The 21,584-nt window shown below is 30.2% G+C and overlaps 1 protein-coding gene across 1 annotated transcript; it reads right to left on the bottom strand.

The window, feature by feature from the left end:
- Positions 1-3,534: 3,534 nt before the first annotated feature.
- On the bottom strand, positions 3,535-20,579 carry LOC115877092 (protein obstructor-E). The gene is made up of 4 exons (XM_030893174.1): positions 20,423-20,579; positions 13,299-13,520; positions 7,901-8,095; positions 3,535-4,035 (listed from the first exon to the last, which is right to left on the bottom strand). The coding sequence occupies exons 1-4, from the start codon at positions 20,466-20,468 to the stop codon at positions 3,806-3,808; spliced, it is 693 nt and encodes a 230-aa protein (XP_030749034.1). The 5' UTR covers positions 20,469-20,579; the 3' UTR covers positions 3,535-3,805.
- Positions 20,580-21,584: the final 1,005 nt, after the last annotated feature.

The following is a 21,584-nucleotide window of genomic DNA, read 5'->3' as shown; positions in this document are numbered from 1 at the left end:
TAAAACAGACTAATTTCGACCACCCTGTACACTGGTGTAGCAGTTAACACTAACAGCTTTCATATTTGTTTGATATTTTTTATAATTGAATTTTTAATAAAGTCTTATTTTTACAATTTTTTTGTATTCTTATTATACTTGATATACTTATTAGGGCTTATAGTTACATTTATAATACCACATCATGTTAACAGCGAAGCTTCCATTTATGCGGGTGATGCGCCGCATCTCTTCAAAATATTGTAATACGTTTTTATTGGAAAAAGTCACTGAGATCTCCTATAATAAATTTAAATTTGCAGTAAATTTATTCAAATAATTAAATTCAATTTCAATTATGCAATGTGTGTATTTGTCGAGCAAAATAAAAGTATTTCGACAGCGTGATGAGCCGAGGTTAGCGAACTTTCCGGCTGCGATTACCTCTCCCGTTTGCTGTTTTAGTCGGTGGATGATGCGGTTTCTGAAACACATCGCGGTATAAAATAAAAACGCGATAACCGATTCTGAATGCGGCTGTAAAATAGATATAAATTTGGAATCATCCTTCAGTTCTATTGTGAATTCAGACAAAATAAAAACTATTGAAGAAGGACCTCCAAAGCATATTTTAAAAATTAATACTAAATTAAAATCGTGTATTCGTCATTTTAGTGAAAATGTTTATAATAGTGAAAACTGGTTATGTGGGTGTAAGGCACTCAACTTTTTTGTTGGCCTTGTCTACTATTTTTCTAGGAGAAAAATGTATGGAATACTACCGGCTACGATAATTTATGATGAACATTGAAAGTTCATTATTAGGGAGTATGCGTTATTCTCCTTTTATTCGAAGAACATGTAATAAAAGTTTCGCAAATATGCATACTAGAAGAATTAATCTTAATTTAAAAGTTAACAGATATATTTTATTTTTGTAACTTCAAAATTAAAGACTTTAATAAAAAAAAATATGTTGTTGGTAAAATGTTAATTGCAGTTATTTATTACATCCCCTTGTATTGGCGCTACGCTACGCCGTTGCATTATATTGTCCTAACAATTTTTTTAGCGGCGCAACTTCACTTTTAAAATAAAATATAAAACAAATTATCTTGCAGTATTAATCTTTGCATTCCAATAAAATATCAATACGGTGCTACATTGATTAAACTCTTTTAAGGTTTCTCATTGCTAATTTTAATGTATTATTTACACGATATTAGTAAAGAAAGAAATTCAGTTGTAAATAATTTTACAGAATATTAAACACGTGTAGTTTTTTACAGCATTTAATAATATTCCAACTTTTAATTGCTACACGCTTATTTTTCCGTAAATATCCACATGTTCACTTTTAATTGAAAAAGTTTTAATGAAAATCCTGTATTACTATACTCGGATATTTTGATTATACTCCTAGTGCCATCTATGGGAAAGAAACAAAACAGTCTGCTCCTGCAGTTTACTATTACATTTATGTAAATTTATCAAAACAATCGAAGTAATAAAGGGTAATACTTCAATAGTATAAAGGTAGCTTTCAATATAAGAAAGTATTTATTTTCATCAAATACCTAATAGGTTCAATTTCATCAAAAGAAGTTTTTAAAGAATCTACATAAAATATACATAAGCTAAATATCTGTTTTATACCAAGACAAATTTGTAGTATCCAATTTGTTTTGTTTATAATATATAAAGTTATTACAACTAAGTGTTATCAATACAAAATTTGCCCCAAGAAATATACAGGGTCAGGCAAAAGTGCGTCGGGCTTCATTAGCTCCTAGAATAAAAAATCTTGGGAATTTTGTGTAAGTGCAAAACTAAAGTACCTACTAGAATGTATTTCAGAAAAATATTTTAACTTCTATAGAGTGGCTCAAAAAAGTGTGAGTGGATCAGGATAACTTTTTTTAAATGAAACACCTCGTATATTATTGCATTTTTGGCTTCCTTTCAGATCACTTTACATAATCCTAAGATATGAGTTAATATATTTCGATAGTTTGAGAGATATTAATAAATAAATAAAAAATATATAGGTTCCAGGTTTTCTTAAAGAAAATAGTAAAAATACCTGTCCTGAAATCAAAACTATATTAGGTATTTACTTTAGATGGTCTGTACTTAAATATGCTATAAATATGGTAATCGTACGACGGTAAAATCTACGACAAACTTTTTAAAATGTAAAATATGTTTTCTTTGTTTTTTTTAATGGATCAACCTGTATGTGATTTTTTCAATAGATGGAAAATTAAACAATGAATACTCTGTTTTATGTTTAGAGTATTTCAAAATTTTTAACGGTTTCGCAGATATTCGCGTTTTTCTATTTCATATGGCATTTTCTACAGTAAATCTTTATCAAATCCACCCAATGTATTTTTCTCGTGTATTTTGCCAGGGTTGCCAACCGTCCTCTATTTCAGAGGACAATCCTCTTTTTGATCGTACTGTCCTCTTTTCTCTAGCGCTTCGAAAAAGTCCTCTTTATTACACACCAAACTCAAAATCTAGAAATTATCGTTTATCGCAACAATACTTAATAAAATTGCTAATTTGACAACAGCATGTCTTTTGGTAGCTCCACTCCTTCATACAGAAAAGAAATATTTATTTACATACAAGATATATTGGTTTGGATGCGTTAAGAAAATAGAAAAGACCATTATCCTTATAACGTTTACATAACTTTTGAATAAATTCTTGACATTTAAGCGAGGTTTAAACATTTTTTCGCCTGTCCCGTTTCTTTTTGCACTCGCGTCCTCTATTTTTAATTTTGAAAGTTGGCAACCCTAATTTTACCGTTAAGGGCCATATGAAATAATTCTGCGTATCTGCGTAACCATTAGAAATGTTGAAATACCTTAAATACAAAAAATGTTTATTTTTTAATTTTCCATCTTTGAAAAAATAATATACAGGATGTTCCATTTAAAAAATGAAGAAAAATGATTTTATAATTTCGAAAGTCTGGCGTAGAATTTTGAACACCCTGTATGATTTAAGGTTACGATATTTATAGCAAAGTAAGTATAGACCATTTAAAGTACGAGTCGTATATACCTAATATCCGGTCTAATATAGTGTTGATTTCAGGACAGTTCATGTATTTGTAATATTTTATTTAAGTAAGATTAAAAAATCTATATTTTTTTTATTTATTTATTAACATCTCTGAAATTATCGAAATATATTTACTTATATCTTAGGATTATATAAAGTGATCTGAAAGGAAGCCAAAAATGCAATAATATACAGGGTGTTCCACTAAAAATCATCCCGATCCACTCACACTTTTTTGAGCGACCCTATAGAAGTTTTATTAGAAGTTTTCAAATATTTTCCTGAAGTACATCCTCGTACATACTTTAGGTTTGCACTTAAACAAAATTCCTAGGGTTTTTATTTTAGGAGCTACAGATGCGCAAGGCAGTACTGCCGTAAAATATATTTTACATAGTGCAATAATTGTTTTAAATACCAGATGTTCTCTAGTTTATAAATGGCAAAAAGGTCAAAATAATTAAATAAAGTAATTGGATTTAAGTAATTTTTATATTTTATTTTACAAATAGTATTCTGTACAAAAGCGTTTATTATTACAATGAACTTTAATATCTATTTACAAAATGATTCATGACAATTGCCTAATTTTGAGATACGAAGATGTTATTAAAAGAGATATTATGTTGAACTAAAAACTAAAATTGGTAACATTAAATTCAAAGTTATTTATAAGTTATAACAAATTTAAACAATTTATTTTGAAATTCATAATGTGTATGATGTTGAAAAATGAACGTTCAATTTTTTATTTTCTCAAAGCATTGGCACAGTGAGGTACGTGCTCTGGCTCCTCACAGGTGAGGGTACTCTCATCTAAAACTTTTCCGTCTCCGCAAGAGATCAATCTTGGATGACCGTTCACGCAGGTGATCAATCTGTGACAATCTCCAGGTACAGCAAATCTGGGGTAGGGCCAGAATCTAGCAGCTGGGCTACCGGAAGGTACTTTGGTAGGGCATTTGAAACCTACCACAGCTGAAAAAGGAATAAATATGTTACGATTAAAATGAATACTTGGCTAGTTTTAAAACTAACCAGCTATTTTACAAAGTAACTAAAAGAGCTGTTATTTTAAAAGAATCCTGTTTTTGCAAAAACAAACTAGTTTACAAGCTAGATGGTTAGTTTGCAAATGTGCGTTATTGTTGTTTTAATATTAACCAGTTATTTTAGTTAATTTGTATAATAGCCATTTTAGGCCAGTAAGCGAGGATAAAAATAGGGTATTACCTCCGAACTCTTGACACCCTTACCGATTGTCGTGAAATTTTAACGTAAATAGAGATATATGTAAGAAACAAAATTTACCTAGTAGTGATGTGCGCTTTCACCCTGGGAGTAAGTGCCACCGTTTCTCGGAAGTGAAAAATAAATCACCAATTTTAATTGCAAAAATCAATAAAGGGATGAATTCTAAGCAAAAAATGTTCTTTAATATTTTTTCAGTAAATTAATATTTTCCGAGTTATTTAGGATTGAAAATGTTGATTTTTCATCTAAAAACTGCATATTTTTCTGCCATTTTTATAAATAACTCGAAAACCTTGCGTTTTATCGCAAAACTCAGCAAAAATGAAGCTTTTGGAATAACGAATCGATTTATTTTCTGTTGATTACCGTAGGTGCAGTAATAGCCGAGTTATCACTCTGTAAATGTGATTTCTTATTTTTCGAAAAACACATTTTTCGAAGAAAATGAATATGACCGTTTTTAAAGTGATTGAAAATACCTTTTAAATGCTTTTTTAAAAGGTCTTTCCATGCAAGTTCGTAGCTCGAAAACTCGCGGAGTTATACAAATAAAATGGTTACCTCATTTTTTCCGAAAAAAATTAACAAAAAAATCTATAACTAAAATTACAAAAATAAAAACTATCAATCTGTTTGAAATTACACGAGCTACGAATTAACCTCTATAGTTGAACAGTCTTAAACTCTTCATTTTTACGAGATTTTTGGGTTTTAAGAGCTCAAAGAAGGTGGTCCTTACACGCAAGTCAAACTAAAAAACGTAATATCTACGAAATAAAGACATCTATAGAAAAATTGAAAAAAGCCAAAAAATGGCAAAAAGACCTTCAATTTTGCTCTGTTCCATTTTTTACATATCTTGCTTAGTTTTTGAGATATGTTAAAAAAATTAAAATTTAAAAATTATTTTTTTCGTTATTTACAATTTTTTTCCAAATTTAGACATTCTAAACCATTCTAAACTTGCAAAGCCCAATGTTAGTACCTAAACATAGCCAACTGTACATGTATTAGGCTTAGTTTTTATAATATTGGTAATTTTCAATATTGGTAAACTCTGTCACAAATAGTAGGAAACCGGATAGTAAATAATTATTCAATTATTCAGGCTAATCTTCGTATGGAAGAGTTTAATAAGTTGACATGTGTTTTAAAAATTGAGTTTTAAAATGACACAAACAGGTTTATTTCATCGGCGTGACCATTATAAGTATTATTGAGTTGTAGAAATTTCAATGTTACTCATACATAGTTGTTTCATTAATTTCGATGTAGAAGGTGCACGTTAAATTGATACATTAAAATAAAAATATCAGTTCCTTATAAATCAAATTATAGATGTTAAGTTAGTCTCTTTAACTAGGTTAAACTATTTATTGTTATAAAAAATAACTAGTTTACAGGCAAGTTCTAGAAAAAAAAATTACACAACATTTAAGATATATACAGGGTTGTTCACCACATACGACACGGAATATTGTAGCTAAACGATTAGATTTTTACAAATTGTAAGTTTTGGGTTCGTTGAAGGACTATTAAAGCTACAATTTAAAAATATTTTTACAAGATACAGAGTGTCCCAAATAAGTAAAAAATATCAAAGTTGTATTTTTTTAAACGGAACGCCCTGTATATTATTACATTTTTAGTTTCTACGATTAAAATAAAGGTAAATTTGATTAAGATTTATTATACTTAAACCTTACCGTTTTTGAAATATTTTCAATTTTGTGAAATTGCAGTAAAAATTTTAAGGCTTCATTTCTCCAAGGGTATCAAAGTTTTTAATACTAAATATTTACTGAAGTTTATTTACTGATCAGTTATTGTGAACCTTATACAGAGTGTCTAAAAATTTATTTTAAATAATTATTAGCTTCAAACGGCAATAACTTGTTTAATTTAAATGGAACACCCTGTATATTTTACGAGAATCAGATGCACAATTTAATTGTCTATCAAATTATATCATACCATTTTTTACCTATCTCTTTAAGTTTCCGTAGAAAATGTATTTTCTTGTAATTTAGAACTTATTTATCAATATACCCATGGACTATTGACATTTTAGATTATTTTTAAAGATGAACCAAATTTTTAAAGAGTACAGATACTAATATTGTCGATATAATTAGTTTATTTCATTAAAAAATAAGAAAAATTGTTTAAATATTTATTAAAGAGGATCAATTAATATGATTCCAGTATTCAAACTACATTAACAGACTATTTGCGTTGATTAATAATAATTGCTCCAAATACTAAAAAACTGAATTTTGTATGGGCATTAGACAGTGTGATAAAAAGTAACACCTTAAAAATGATATTTCATTTTTTAATAAATGCTTATTTATAACTACAGAGACTTTAATTTGATAACTTATTATTATATTGATTTCTGACTCAAATCCACATTTATTTATAATAATTTAATAACGAACACAATTAAGTATGTAATTAATTAGTATATGGGCGCAAATAATGGTGTTATATTTAATTAATGGTATACTCTTTTATAAAGATTTAAATAGTTTTCTTTTTGCATACAAATGGGCTAGTAATATTATCGTTTTGCTAAAAACGATAATATTACTAGTCTGTACATTTTGTACATTTGTTGCTTTAAAAACAATCTAAAATGTCAATATTCCATAGATATATTGATAAATGAGGTCTAAATTATAAGAAAATGCATTTTCTACGAAAACTTGAAGGGATAAGTAAAAAATGGTATAATACAATTTGATAGACAATTTAATTGTGCATCTGATTCTCCTAAAATATACAGGGCATTCCATTTAAATTAAAGAAGTTATTGCCGTTTGAAGCTAATAATTATTTAAAATAAATTTTTAGACACTCTCTATAAGATAGTATTATTTTTATTATTGCAACACAATAACCGATCAATAAATAAACTTCATTAAATATTTAGTATTAAAAACATTGATACCCTTGGAGAAATGAAGCTTTAAAATTTTTACTGCAATTTCACAAAATTGAAAATATTTCAATAACGGTAAGGTTTAAGTATAATAAACCTTAATCAAATTTACCTTTATTTTAATCGTAGAAACTAAAAATGTAATAATATACAGGGTGTTCCATTTAAAAAAATACAACTTTGATATTTTTTATTTATTTGGGACACTCTGTATCTTGTAAAAATATTTTTAAATTGTAGCTCTAATAGTCCTTCAACGAACCCCAAACTTATAATTTGTAAAAATCTCATCGTTTAGCTACAATACTCCGTGACGTATGTGGTGAACAACCCTGTATATAGCAAGTTTTCTACTGCACCTAATACACGTTATGTTTATCACTGAAATGCGTTTTGCTAACCATGTTCAGGAGATGATTAACAGTGTTTTACTTATCTGTTGATGCTGCTAACATAGTGTACGTATTGTGTTGAACTAGTGTGTTATTGTGCTAAGGTTCCAATTTCTACTGTATTGCAACTAATATTGTACAATAAAAGTGATGAAATATTTTTATGGGGATTATTTAGTATTTATACCAAAATTGCCCATTAATAAATTTATTCAAATTTATTGTAAAATATACAAATGATATCAATATTTACCTTCAGGATTACATGTTTCCAAAAGAAGATCAGGCCAGTTGCAACTATGGATCTTCTCATCGTAAACAAGTCCAGGTTCGCAAGCTTCGGGATGAGGTTCTCCGTGAACGCACTTGATGTAGTTAGTTGAGCAAGTGTGGGCTTCTGGATAAATGCCAAACTGATATTCACATCCAGGAGTACTGATAGGTGTCACTAAAAGAGTTTTATTGTTTATAATTTATTACATACTTTTTTTTCGTTCCAACCAACTACTTTAACGTGCAAGAACGGCACTTTTCCATCTTTGAAAATAAAAAAGTACCATTCTTGCATATTAAGGTAAGCTAAATTCCAAATATGATGCACCAGAAATCCCAAAAAAGCAGGGCCGGATCTACCTAAGGGCTCTTTGGACTGCAGCCCGGGGCCCCGAGGTTACAAGGGGCCCCCAGACCCCGCTAAAAACAATACGCGATAATTTGAATTAAAAAAAACTACAATAAGGTTGGCAATAATGGCAATTTTGAGATCAATCAACCAATGTATGTACGCGTCTATGGAACGGAACGGGGATTTCTCTGTAGTTAGTTTTTGATCTGTATATTTATCTACTCTTAAGGCAGGCGGCCACTGCGAGCGTAATTAAACTAAGCTAAGAATATGAAAACAAACAGTAATTAAATGGGAACTCCACTGGGAACGATTTTCGCTCAGTAGCCAGCTAAGTTAGCTGCGTTTTCGTATTGTATCTCTGCTATCATAGAACTAATCGCTGCGAAAAATTCGCTGGAACCTGTCACGAACTAAAACGAGCGAAACTAAACTGCGATTCGAATCTTCGTTCATATATTTTCGTTTTGTTTCGGTCAAGTAGCCGCTGACGCATTAAAAAGTATGGAAGCTGATTTTTACAAATCTTATCTTCGCTTAGTTTAGTTTCGCTTGCAGTGGCCGCCTGCCCTTACTAGGGACTTTCCGCTGCGCTGCTTAACGTAACGTCTGATATGATTTTGTTTTTTTTTCGCACTTCTGTTCTCGTCATGAAAGTGACACACTGACTGTGTTAATTGTTAGAACTGTGTTTAATGAGTGAGTTTACTAATAAGTGATAACTTAAAAGTTATATCTAAATAAGTAAAATTTATTATAGAGACGCATTACTCCAAAATTATCAGATAAGTCTACAGGTGAATTGTCAGTATACGGCGCAAAAAGATTTAAAAGAGACACGTTAAACATTGCGTTGGATAAGCTGATTATGGATTTAAATAAAAGAAGCTAAGTCTATGAGCCATATAGCAAAAAATTCAAATTTTTAATGGATTTGCAAGGCAAAAATATCGAAAACATAGATTTGGAAAGTGCACGTCATATTATTGATTACTATCCAGATGACGTAGACGAACATTTAATGAATGAGTGCATTCAATTAAAACCCAACTTACTCCAATCTAAGCCAGACTCTTACACCTCTTGCAGTGACATTTTTATGATGTAATTTTTTCCATGTATGAAAATAAACTTATTGATGTGTTCCCTAACTGCTATACCATTTTAAAGATCTTTTTAACTTTGCCAATCACTAGCTGTGAAGCAGAACGCTTTTTCTCCAAGATGTCCTATGTAAAAAATAAATATAGGACAACAATGTGGAACCATCTACTAAATAATTTATCATTTCTTTTCATAAATTGTGATCTAACAAAAGACTTGCAATGTGACCAAATAAAAGAATTTGCAGCACAAAAATGCAGAAAGGTTGATTTATAAATTATAATTTATATAACATAATTGTCACACACATAACCTGTCAATTTCTTTTCCTCCTCCTCCTCCTAGATTCTCTGTTGAGGTTGGCGATTAATATGGCGTATGACCCTCTGTCCAGAGCTTGGTGAATAAGAGTGTTTCCGTCGGTGTGGGTCCGATCTCTTATATTACGTAGCCATGATTTCTTTTTCCTCCCTATGCTACGTTTTCCATCGATTTTTGCTTCTATTATGAGCTGTATTTCTTCATATTCTGAGTGCCGCATTATATGTCCAAGGTAGGAAGTCTTTTTGATTTTAATTGTGCCTGTTAGGTGTGGACGAGTTTTCATTCTGTCTAAAACTTCACAATTGGTTGTTCTGGAGGTCCAACTTATCCTCAGCATCCGACGATACATCCACATTTCAAAAGCATTAAGGCGTTTGATGTCTTCTTGTTTTAGCGTCCAAGTTTCGCATCCATATTGAAGTAGGGGCCATATATAACATTTTAATGTTCTTAGCCTCGTTGGTATACCTATTCTGGGATGACACAAAAACTTCCGCATGTTGAGGAAACCAGCCCTAGCTATTTCTATTCTTCTTCTGATTTCTTTAGAGTTGTCTAGCTGGCTGTTTAATTTCCTGCCCAAGTAAATATAACTCCGCGTGGTTTCTAGATGGACGCCGTTTACCAATATGTCGGTATTTTCATTGTCTTGCGGATGTCTGTCGAAAATCATAGTTTTTGTCTTGACGGTGTTAATCTCTAAATTCATCCTGATACTTTCTTCTGTCAGTTTGTCCATTAGGGTTTGCAGCTGGTCTTCGGATTCTGCTAATACCACGGTGTCGTCTGCATATCTTATATTGTTTATAATTTTTCCATTTATTTTAGCCCCTTCTTGACAATTTTGAAGAGATTTTCGGATTATATATTCCGCATAAACGTTAAACAATAATGGTGACAATATGCATCCCTGTCTAACACCTCTTTGTATGTCTACGTATCTTGTATTTCCTTTTTCTGTTCTGACACAATCTTTGTGATTCCAGTATGTGTTCCTTATAATGATAATATCTCTCTCATCCAAGCCTACTTCAGTGAGAACTTCTACTAATTTTTCGTGCTGTATTCGATCGAAGGCTTTTTTGTAGTAAACGTAACAAACGTACAGCTTCCTTTGGACTTCCATGTACCTCTCTGCAATTAACGTTAAACTCAGGATTGTTTCTCTTGTTCCTGTCCCCCTTCTAAAACCGTATTTTGATCTAGTAAGGAAATCATCACATTTGCTGTATACTCTATTGAATATTATTCTCATAAAGATTTTCGCTGCGTGGCTCATCAGACATATTGTTCTGTGCATTTCTCCGCTTTATTCTTTTTGGGTAAGGCTATGAAGGTAGATGTTACCCAGTCTTCGGGGATTGTTCCAGTTTCATATACTTTATTGAAAAATTGGGTCAGAATTTTGATGGCATTATCGCTTATGTTTGAAGTGCTCTATTTGATCTTCGCCTTTCCCGGTGCCTTATTGCTTTTCGTTTCTCTGATTGCTTTGATGACTTCATCTTTCAATATGGGTAGATGGTCTGCTTTCTCTATTTTTGGATATTCCTGTTTTCTTCTCGCATCTCCGAACAATTCTTTCAAATAGTTCTCCCATATAACCTGTTGTTTACTGGGGTTTAATTTCTCTTACTAATTCATAATAAATAAATAAAATTATTTTATTGTTTTTTTTTATATTCTTACATATAGCACTATTTCGGTTTCTCTCTCACGCAAAAGTTGTCTGGAAGAGATTGCTTGTTACAGCAACACGGTCGTTTTTTGTACAACTAATATTTGCGTAGATTTAAGTAACATTTATGTTTTTATTTTTTGCGTAGATTTAAGTAACATTTTTATTTTTTTTGTGCAATAAAGAATATATAATAATAATATATCATTATAGAAACAGTTTTTTGACATGGCTATTAGTTGAGTACTTAGGTAGGCCCCTAAGTAGTTTCAGCCCAGGGCCCCACAAATTCACGATCCGCCCCTGCAAAAAAGCAGTTTTTTGAGTTGTACCGATATTACATAAGAACATCGGTATATCAATGTAAGGCATTCATAACATAAAAATTAGTGGAAGTACCTATTTACATATATATAAGCTTAGTAAAAAAATGTATAACTGTTTCTACTAATTATAATTGAAAAGGCTTTATTAGGGGGCCTTTTTTGTGATTCTAAATAATTTTTAAGGCGTTAACGTTGAAATTAAGCGTGGAAGTCATTTCGAAAATTTTGGCGTTTGGTCGCCACATTAAATTATGCCATCAGAAAAGAAAATAAAGGTGAATAAAGAATGCAGAAAATAAAAAAATCCCAAGTTTGGAAAATGGTTTTAAATGATTTCTCTACTCTTGGGCTGATATGTGTCAAAAGATAGACGATGAGCTCGAGGAGAGGGGAGGGGTTAAATGTCACTTTTATCACTTTTTAGCTTATATCTGGGAAAATATGATACCTATGAAAAAATACCGAATACAGAAAATTGAAGTTCAAAAAATTCTCTACAAAATTGGTCGAATGCATTTATTTTTCATAGGTCTAACCTTTTAAGAGTACAGGGTTGAGACAAAATTAACACTATTTCTCGTATTGTAGTTTCGCATTTAAAATCCAATTATAGTCTAAATTTCACCTTTTTTCACAACCTGTCATGTTTTTATTGCATCGTGACTTTTTGTCTTCCGTTGGAGAGCACTAGTGCAGACAGGACTTAACAATAACGGTAAATTAAAAATTAAAGCATGCCGGCTTTACGGTAAAAAAGTATACTACAGCATTTAGCAAATGTAAATACCGCTACTAATGTACAAAGTATACGAAAACCAAGAATTATGGTTTTATGGTTCTTGATTGCTCAGAGTTGAAGATTTCTATCCCCGCTTGCAGTGGATTTTTCTAAGCAGCACGAAGCATATGAGGCATGAGACATTAGCATTTGAGGTCTGGTTTAATTCTTTTAAATACACAAAAATATACAGCAAAATAAATGAACAGAAACCACTATTCATGTTAACAAATAACTTGCGCAGTCAAGGAGTGATTTGTGTGAACGCATCACGCATCTAAAATTTAAAAATCACAGTTTTTATTAAAACTTATACTTAATACTTAAAAAAAATCATGATATGGTTCTTCTTCACTCCTTTGAACAAAAAACATGCAATAAAAAGAAGTGGATTTGTACGGATTTGAAATATGCTAATTTGATTTAGTATCCAAATTTATGAAGGGCATAGTTCAGAAAGCATAAGTCCGGGAACAAGAAGTATAGAGTCATTTTTATAGAGAATTTTGTCAGCTTTATTTTTATATAGAGAAAGTTTTTTGGTAGATGTCTTAGTTTTTTCCGAGATATAAGCAAAAAAGTGAAAAAATTGACATTTAACTCTTCCCCACTCCTCGAGTTCATCGCCTATCTTCGCGGACTTTTGACACATATCAGTTTAAGTCTAGAGGAATCGTTTAAAACATTTTCAAAACTGTGGGAATTTTTCCCACCGATGGACCTTTTTTAAGTAATTTTTAATTTGTACTTAACAATCATATCTCTTTTTACATATCAATAAATGTCTTCAAATAGTATCCAAATAGAATTACTTACAGTCAGCTTTTCTTTCGCCACAGTGCACAGCCCAGTTATAATTGCAGTGGTTGTGAACGGCTCCTTTTCCGTCAAAAAGCAATCCATTCTCGCAAGTTTCTACGGTCAAGGTGCCGTTGGTGCAAAGGAAGAATATGTTACAGGATTCTGGATGGGCGTAAGCCTGGACACCGTGTTGTTCTGGACATTGTGGGGCGTCTTGAACCAGGATGCCTGCCTGGGCTGTAGGAAAATAAAAAAAAACATCAATATAAATTAAAACTACTTAAAGTCTTATCTAAATTACATTTCTATGGCTTTTATACTGAAACTTTTGAATCTCGTTCTTAATAAAGTCTTATAGTCTAAGATCCGGCTGCAGTCTAACGACCAGTTCTATATTATAAAAAATACTTAAATTTTTATTCAGACATTTTTCAAATAGATTTTTTTTATTCAAACAGATTTGATTGTCTAATGTTCTTCGTGTCTTGGCCGGTTAAAAGATGCCCAAATCGTATTTTAAATCATATATCTCATTTTTTTCAAATGGAACGAGGGTGGCTCATTAACATATTTGGTAAAATCATTTTTTACGAATAATTTGGTACGACACAGTTGGTATTTCGGGTCAATTTGTTGTTACATTTATGGCCATGGCACTCTAAATTAAAATTAAAAATGCTATTTTTTTTATTTCTAAATGTCAAAAGTCCACATATGCAATGTCATTCTATTCAGAATGTTATTTTCTATCAAATAATGTAAAAAAATACCAAGGGTGTCATTTAAAAATCAAAAGTTGTAGTCATTTCTGGTAAAACAGGAAGTGATCGAAAATAATTGAATACGTCAATCAATCCTAATTTATGTCGTATACTAAGATACCAAATCTCGTTTTTTTATCTGAAAAAGCAAAAAAGTGGGTGAGCCACTTTTGAGACCCGGTAATACTTATTAATTTAATTTTTGCACCCTGTTATCGATTTAAATTAATTGTTGTGAAATACAGGGTGTCCCAGAAATAAGTGCAAGTATTTTAAGGAGTGGTAGATCTCGATAAAAGAAACATATTTTCTCTTCATCGCCAAAAGTCGATGCTTTTATGTTGGCTGCTTTTATAAATACAAATTCCCAATCTATTGGTGCTGAATTACGAGGAAAAAAACAGAGAGGTATGTAACATTTATTCTTTGTAGTACTGAGGCATATTTAAGTATAAGTAAGTACCTATACTGTTACTAACTTTTATATAGTTATAAATATTAATGTTATAAACTTATTTTTCAGGTCAGGTAGGGAGACGTATGGAGATAATGCTGTAGGTTATATAGAAATGAAAAGAGACAAAAATATTTGTTTAGTACGTGTAAAAGTAACTCCAGAGCATAGCGTGAAAAAGAAAGTTTTTTTTTATATATTGACACCCCCTTACCTTTGTTATTTTTAAAGATTGTTTTTTTAAGAAATTATAGGAAATAAATTGTTTATCAGTAATGAAAATATTATACAAGGTGTCCCATAAGCAAACGCCAAAATTAAGTTACTTTTTTAAGTGAAACACCCTATATATTTTTGGATTCTTCGGAAGTTTCTAGATATTCTAGATATATTTCATGTATAATATCCTATACCTATCTTCAAATGTTTACGAAATATTGACAGTTGAAAAGCGAAAAATACCTACAATTTTCTGAACCACCTTTTTTGAGACACCCTGTATATCTAGAATTAATTTTAAAAGAGAGTATATGAAAAACCATGCAACTTTTTTATTTAATGTTTTCTTCTAAAACTTGCAGTTAAGGCTATATGTGGGTGTCAAAATATAATGAATAACCCTGTACATTCAAATTTCATATACCTATGTAAGACAATATACATAAATATATGAACTTACATCAAAATGATCTTCACAACAATAAATCGTAAAAATAGAGGATAATTTAACGTTTTTCTTTTCATCTCTTCTCATGACCTTGGACCATTTTTTTCTGTTTTCGCTCATCCATTACTATTTATAAATATCACTAATTACTAATTATGTATTAATTACCTTAAATAACTAAAATTTTGACTCGGATTCAACAGCGTTTAAAAGCAAACTGTGTAAAATAAACACGCGTCTGGCTCCACTCAACCAGAAGAACGGCGGGTGACGTCACAGCGGCAAGGTTTGCCAGGTCATTTAAATTAACAATATTTAATTATTTTATATTAGAGGTATTTCTTAACCGATATCAACGACTTTTTTTGTTCAATTTGTAATAATTATATAAACTATTTTTTAAAACCATTACTTAAAAACATGCATTTTCCTCATTGAATATCCGTTTTGTATGTGGATTGTAAATGCAACTTTAAATACATTTACTTTTCATATAATTCTTAAGTAACTTTTTTAGAAAGTCAGGCTAGTTTATTAAATCTTGAAAACTTAGGTAGCTATCTTGTACAGATAACATTGTACCTGTATTTTGACTAGTATTTGTAGAACACATTTTTAATTGATATTATGCAACAAGATTTTGAAGTTGTAGATGAAAAAAATACTCCCTTTTTGGTAATAATAATATTGTGTATCAATATATACAGGGTGTTTCAGAAAACATTTGTTTGAAAATCGTGGGGCGATCCTTATCTACACAATATAAAATGCTAATGTTTATATGTGTCGTCTCTACTGAAGTAACGACTTACTCTAGAAAGTTGCCTTTTTTACTAAAAGATAGGTAATTGGCTTTTCTAAAAACTGTCGTCGCCGGATTTTTTGTTTTTCATTTAATTAAAAAAAAATAAAAAGTATTTTTTTTTCTTGATGTCGTGGGGGATGCGCCAGGCTTCAACTAGTTTAAAATAAGATTTAGGGCTATTTTTTAGGGCTATCTAATTTCAATTCATAGTTGTATCTTGATATTTTGTCCTCCTCAAAGGGATAAACGCAATATTATTAATCACAATTTTATTAATAAAATTAAATTAAGTTATTTATTTAATTTAACTTATTACTTAATGTTTTTAAAATATATAACACTAATGTTACAGCAGTGGTACCTACAGCAAATTCCCCCAAAAAATAATGGTATTAAAAATAATAAAATTTGGACGTAGTTTTAATACGGCGTATTTTTAAAAAACAATGCATTTCCGCACCCATGTTTATAGGAACTTTTTTTCATATTTTTTTGATAAGGAATCAATGTACTTATTTAACATTTTGGCAAGTTAATTATATTAACGTTTTTTTTAAAGTTGCTATTAGAATTGGATAAAGGCAAATTAATTAAATTGCGTTTATCTCATCAAGGAGACGGAAATCGACAAAATATCAAGAGACAACTTCTAATCAGCATTTAATGGTCTACACAATTTTGCAAAAAAAAGGAAAAAAAGAGGTTTTTGGCGCACATATTTTTATATTTTGAAAAAAAAATTTCAGTGATAACCCACATGCGCGTCACTGAATATGTCAACACTATTTTAGCATTAAAATGTGGCGCACTTATAGTAACTTTTACTTATACTACTTTACTATATATAGTACCAAACCAAATCAAAATTTCATTCGAATCGTTAAAATCACTTGGAAGAAAATTATAATATATCGAAAATGGATGAAGACTTTAACCCCCTGTAGCTAAGAAACAAAACAGAATCGGACCTATGTTAATATGAAAAATAAATCTTATTTTTACGAGAGGAAACTCCCCACGAGAGATGGAACATGCTTTTGGAAACAACCTCTATAATAATTGGTTATAGAGAGATGTTTTAAGAGAATAAATAATAATAACCACAATTTGCCAACAAATCATTCACGGTTCATTAAATAAATTGTTAGAGGTATGAATATTTAATTATAGCTTTCGATAAAGAAAGATCTTTGTTTGTCTTTGATATTATGAAACGAAGTGTAAGAAAAATCCATGCGACACAGAAAATTAACTTTCAAATATTTGCAGAATAAACAAAAACTGTTAATAAACTGCTTTCCAATGTTTTATAAAATATAATGCGTAAACAATGTGAAAAATACTTAATTTATGTAGTCCTGTTTCTATTCAATATTCTTTTTTACTAGTTTTTTTTTAATTTACTAATTTCAACTTTTGGTTAAAAAGTGAAATTTTGTTATTTGTTCTATATTTCTGTTCCAGCTTACCTATAGAGTGATTTTTATATTTATTTTAAATACCGGTTTTTCTCCTTTTAGTTTCAACAATTCCGAATTTGCATTGAAATTGTTATACAAGCTGCAGAATAGATTTGAATATTAAACAGATTAAAAAGAGAAAAATGTTAAATTTAAATGGTATACAAATGCCATTATATTTGATTGTTTTAGGAAGTAATTACAGAACTAATATACGAGGTTTTTTAAAAATAATTAAAAAAAAAATAACCCTTTTCTGTATAATGCTTATAATAATTATATTCTTAATTTATGTTTATATAAAGTGTTGTAGCAATGATAAAATAATATTAATCTTTAAGAAAATTATTTTATTCACACTTTTTAATTTATGCAATCCATATGTAAAACACAGCATTTCAAAATAAAGTTTTGTGATCTTTATTTATAAAGAGTTACCCAATGTTACAATAAACTCCATTTTAAGTTTCATATTAATTTGTGATTCTCAATCAGTTTTTTTAATTTGCTGCCAAATAGTTACATTTTTTTATATACAGGGTGACTCAAAGTCATTTTACGAACAGGTTAGAATTTATTTAAACATAAATATTACTTTGTTCCTTTAATTATTACATTTACTATTAAAGTATGTTTCTAAAAATTTTGTCATATTAGTCAAGTGGTTTTTGAAGTGTATAACTATTTTAAAACTAAATCTTCAGCGCACATTTAGGATATTCGAATTAAAATTATTTTAAAATATAATTATCTTCTTAACTATGATTACACTAATAGTTTTGATATACCGGGTGCGTCTAAAAGTGGCGCATGCCTATAACTTTTTTATTTAATCAGATAAAAAAAACAGATTTGGTATGTTATTTATGATATAAATTAGGATTGATTGACGTATTCAATTGTTTTCGGTCACTTCCTGTTTCACCGGAAATGAAAAAAAATATATTTTAAATTTCAATCTAGGAGTCTTGGAATAATAGATTTGATCATCTAATGTTTTTAGTGTCTTGTCCTGGCCAGTGATGCGCAAATCGTATTTTTAATCATATCTCAATTTTTTTCAAATGGAACGAGAGTGGCTTATTAGCATATTTGAAAAAAGCATTTTTTACGAATAATTTGGTACCAGACACTTGACAGTTCGAGTCAAATTATTGTCGTTATGAACGGCATGTTACAATTTCAAATAAACCATATGCGAAAATGTCAAAAGTTGACATGATATGCCATTCTATTCAGAGTGTCCTTTTCTATCGAATAAATTGAAAAAAAAATACCAAGAGTGCCATTTAAAAATTAAAAGTTTTAGTCATTTCCGGTGAAACAGGAAGTTACCAGAAACAACTGAATACGTCAATCAATCCTCATTTATGTCATATGCTATATACTAACTATATACTGAATCTTTCAATTTTTTATGTGAAAAAATTAAAAAGTTATGAGGGTGAACCACTTTTGAGACGCACACGGTATACATGATGAGTCAAAACTAGATATATCAGTTTTTTAGTATTTTAATCGGAACATCCTGTATTTTATATTATCAATAAACAAAATTTTGATTGCATTATGCTGAACCAAAAATTATGTAGTAGGTACATACTAAACACAATATACCATATGATCGAATAAAAACGGCGTCAGCGATGGCTATGAAATGAAGATCGCTGTCATTTTATATGTAAATTTATATGGGAAATGTCATCGATCGTCATTTCCAAGCCAACTGGACGCCGTTTTTATTCGATCATACGGTATGTTTAAAGCATACATCAAATTTTTATCAGCATGAGTAATAAAATATTTCAAATCGCTTCATACATTTTTGGTAACCATATTAGCATCATCAGTAGATGAATAAAACTAGTTTTTTTTCAGTTTAGCATGGTTAGCGAACATTGGCGTAACTACAGGGGTGCCCGGGGGCCGGGCCCCCCTAGGTACTCCTGGGCACCCCCAGAGAAATCCTGAATTATGGCTCTTGGCTACGTATTAATTTTTATTTGCTAGTGATAAAAATGACATTTTCTAGTTTTCTTTAGTTAATATTATTTTGTTGTGTTCAAAAAATGTGTTAATTTTTATTTTTTTTAGAAAATTTGTAGGTATTTAAGTAATCTACGGGAACACGGTCTGGTACCAAGTCTATGAAATTTATTGATAGAGAAATTCATGTAAACGTTTTATCAAAAATATATGTATTTTAACACTTTTCTTCATTTTTTAAAAAAACAAAAGCCCTTAAGCCCCCCTGGCTCATCCTCAGCCCCCCCTCAGGATTCCTAGTTACGCTAATGTTAGCGAACCTAAATTATAGGCTAATTAATACGTATGCAGTATTTGGCGCCAGTGTCACTGGTGGTTGGCGCCAGCTCTGATATGGTGGTAGCAATATAAAAACACTTTTCTGTGCTAATCACTGATACGAAAATTGTGGATCTACACAGAAAGATTTTGTATGAATTTCACTCTATAGTCTATCTAGCAATCAAACGTATCTATGATTTTCACAAATGACATTCATGAAATTTAAGAAGAAACGATTTATGTGTATTTATTATTCTTATGTGACAGATAACTGTCACTAATGTCTTATATTTTAAACACATACATTCCAGCCTTAAATTAGCTTCCTTGTATATTGAATATGTAATGAGCAATTTCAATGACAAATAAGGAACTTTTACTTCTATCAATCAATCAGGTTTATATACGTAACTGTGTAGTATGTAAGACACTTATTTTTTCTCTCGTAATAAAATATATTCGAATATTTTTTTTAAAGTATATCCAACTATACAAAATATACCATATTTTTTTAGGTCAACACATCAAATAGATACCTAAATAAAATAATTATTTTAATATAGTCAACAAAAAATAGTTTATGGTCTAGTTATATGGTATCGGTTAATTTAATTCCAAGTGACTTGAATATTAATCAATCTCTGAAATAAGAAGGAGTTTTAGCTGAATTTTTTCTAGTACTCACCTGTGGCTAAAACGGCCAAACAAATCACAGTCACTTTCGCGTCCATATTGCGAACTGTACCGATGTTTTTCCTTGGGAACGAATTGTCGTGGTGGACACTTTCTACTTCTCTGGGACCGACAAAAGAGTAACTGGCATAACACACGGTCGATATACGTACGAGATTTTGTGGTTTCAATTTGCCGTGTTTACCATTCACCGTTGCAAGTGAGGGCCTTTACGAGGGGTATACGAAAATTATTTTATATTATCCTCAATTGGACGATAATTTAAGCTAATTAAAAACAATAATAAAATAAATCTTTTTAAAAAATACTGAATGAAGCAAATACAAGAGTTGTAATAATACTTATAGTAGAGGATCCGGCTGCAGGATTATTACGCTCATCGATTTTTGAATCAAAACCTAATTTTTACGTATATTTATGAATAGGAAACAGGGCGCCTATCAAAAAGTTGCCGCAGATAGGGGTTGCCACGGTTAATAGTTTTTCCTACGGGCCCGGCAACAATGCGTCAGGCATCTGTAACTGCTATAATAAAACACCTAGGAATTTTGTATAAGTGCCAATCTAAAATACTTTAGATTGGCAGAAGTTAATCACCAGACAGATCCTAATATATACATAAAGTAAGTATTTATTTATTATTATTTTATTTATATTTGTAAAGTGCCAACCTAGAGTATGTGTTAAATGTATTTTAGGAAAATATTTTAACTTCAACAGGTTGGCTCAAAAAGTGTGATTGAATCGGGATAATTTTTTTAAATGTAACACCCTGTATTGCATTTATGGCTTTCTTTCTGATCACTTTACATAATCCTAAGATATTATTAAATGTTTCGATAATTTCTAAAATATTAAGAAATAAATAAAAAAAGAAGTGTTTTCAGCGTTTTGTCTTGAAATCAAAACTCTACAATTTTTTTTCTATTGCTGGTCTGTCTGCACTTACTTGGCTGAAAATAAAGTAATATCGTTTTTAAATAGAAAACCCTTTGTATTGTTCCTTTGCTAGAGGAAGAATTAAAAAAATAAATTTGGAATTTAAAGTATTTCAAAATTTTTAACGGTTTTGCAAATATTCACGTTTTTATTACATATGGTTTTAAAAAAATAATCCCGATTCACTCACACTTTTTTGAGCCACCCTGTTGAAG

Source organism: Sitophilus oryzae, unplaced genomic scaffold (assembly GCF_002938485.1).
Source record: "Sitophilus oryzae breed Bouriz unplaced genomic scaffold, Soryzae_2.0 scaffold_1059_pilon_pilon, whole genome shotgun sequence".
Taxonomy (NCBI): Eukaryota; Metazoa; Arthropoda; class Insecta; order Coleoptera; family Curculionidae; genus Sitophilus; species Sitophilus oryzae.
This window is presented reverse-complemented; position numbering and strand designations above follow the sequence as displayed.

Excerpts from the sequence above, each read along its gene's own strand:
- LOC115877092 (XM_030893174.1), bottom strand. The coding sequence starts at position 20,468 with ATGGACGCGAAAGTGACTGTGATTTGTTTGGCCGTTTTAGCCACAG. Across the intron at positions 8,096-13,298 it reads TGGCGAAAGAAAAGCTGACT|TGACACCTATCAGTACTCCT; the intron begins GTAAGTAATTCT and ends AAACTCTTTTAG. Across the intron at positions 4,036-7,900 it reads GGAAACATGTAATCCTGAAG|CTGTGGTAGGTTTCAAATGC; the intron begins GTAAATATTGAT and ends TTCCTTTTTCAG.